At 69.7% G+C, this 823-nt stretch overlaps 1 protein-coding gene across 1 annotated transcript in view; it reads right to left on the bottom strand.

The window, feature by feature from the left end:
* Positions 1-7: 7 nt before the first annotated feature.
* Positions 8-823, bottom strand: part of MNEG_15080 (putative Meckelin) — a gene marked incomplete at both ends in the record, with an annotated part of 3,684 nt that continues 2,868 nt past the window's right edge. The window contains 3 exons of the mRNA XM_014036449.1: positions 8-28; positions 106-306; positions 568-728. Of these exons, the coding sequence (XP_013891903.1) occupies positions 8-28; positions 106-306; positions 568-728 (383 nt within the window). The remainder of the gene's footprint in view (positions 29-105; positions 307-567; positions 729-823) is intronic.

Raw genomic sequence — 823 nt, forward strand, 5'->3', positions numbered from 1 at the left:
CGTCCGCTCAGCGCTGGGAGCCAAGGGACTGTCAGCAATACGGCGGTGATGAGTGCAAAGCATCACAGTGCCGCGCCCCCTGCCCCCCCCCCCCCACACACACACCTGCGACGCGTGGTTGCGCTCCGCCTCGTCCAGCGCCGCCGCGAACGCCGCGCTGATGTGGCGCGACGCGGCCAGCGCGCCGTCGCGCGGCCGCAGCGGCCCCTTGACCGCGCTGGTCACCGCCCCCCGCGCCAGGCGCTGGTCCATGGCCGCCTGCTCGACTTGGGCCAGCAGGGTGCTCTCGTACAGCCGCCGCAGCTCCTGCACGGGATTCAGGTTTGTTTGGCGTGAGCTGGGTTTGAGTTGGTCAAGGATGGCGGGTTGCGCCGCTACAACCTCAGGCCTTGATTGCCCCCTGGATATTGTGTTTTGCGTGGTGCAACACAGGCGAGCCTGGACGGAGACCGAGGGCTAGCTGTCCCGCCACAAGGCACACTCGTTGCCTAGAGGGAGACGGCCCCCGCCCCAAGCCAGCTGCGCCGGCAAGAGAGCGCGCAAGCACGAGCGCGCCCAGCTGCGCACGTCTGTTATGTGCAGCGTGAAGGCCTGGCCGTCGTTGAGCTGCGCGCTGCCGCCCAGCGGGCCGCCCCCTCCGCCCGAGTAGGTGGTGACGAGGCCGCGCTTTGGCACGAGGCCCTCCTCCTCCCGCAGCAGGCTGGCGTTCAGCTCCGACAGCGTGGTGTCTGGCGGTGGTTTGAGAGGGAGAGAGGGGGTGGGGCAGAGGGGGTGGAACATGGAACAGAGGGGGTGAACAGAGCGGCGGGAGCAGCGGGGGGCG

Source organism: Monoraphidium neglectum (assembly GCF_000611645.1).
Source record: "Monoraphidium neglectum strain SAG 48.87 unplaced genomic scaffold scaffold05011, whole genome shotgun sequence".
NCBI lineage: Eukaryota > Viridiplantae > Chlorophyta > Chlorophyceae > Sphaeropleales > Selenastraceae > Monoraphidium > Monoraphidium neglectum.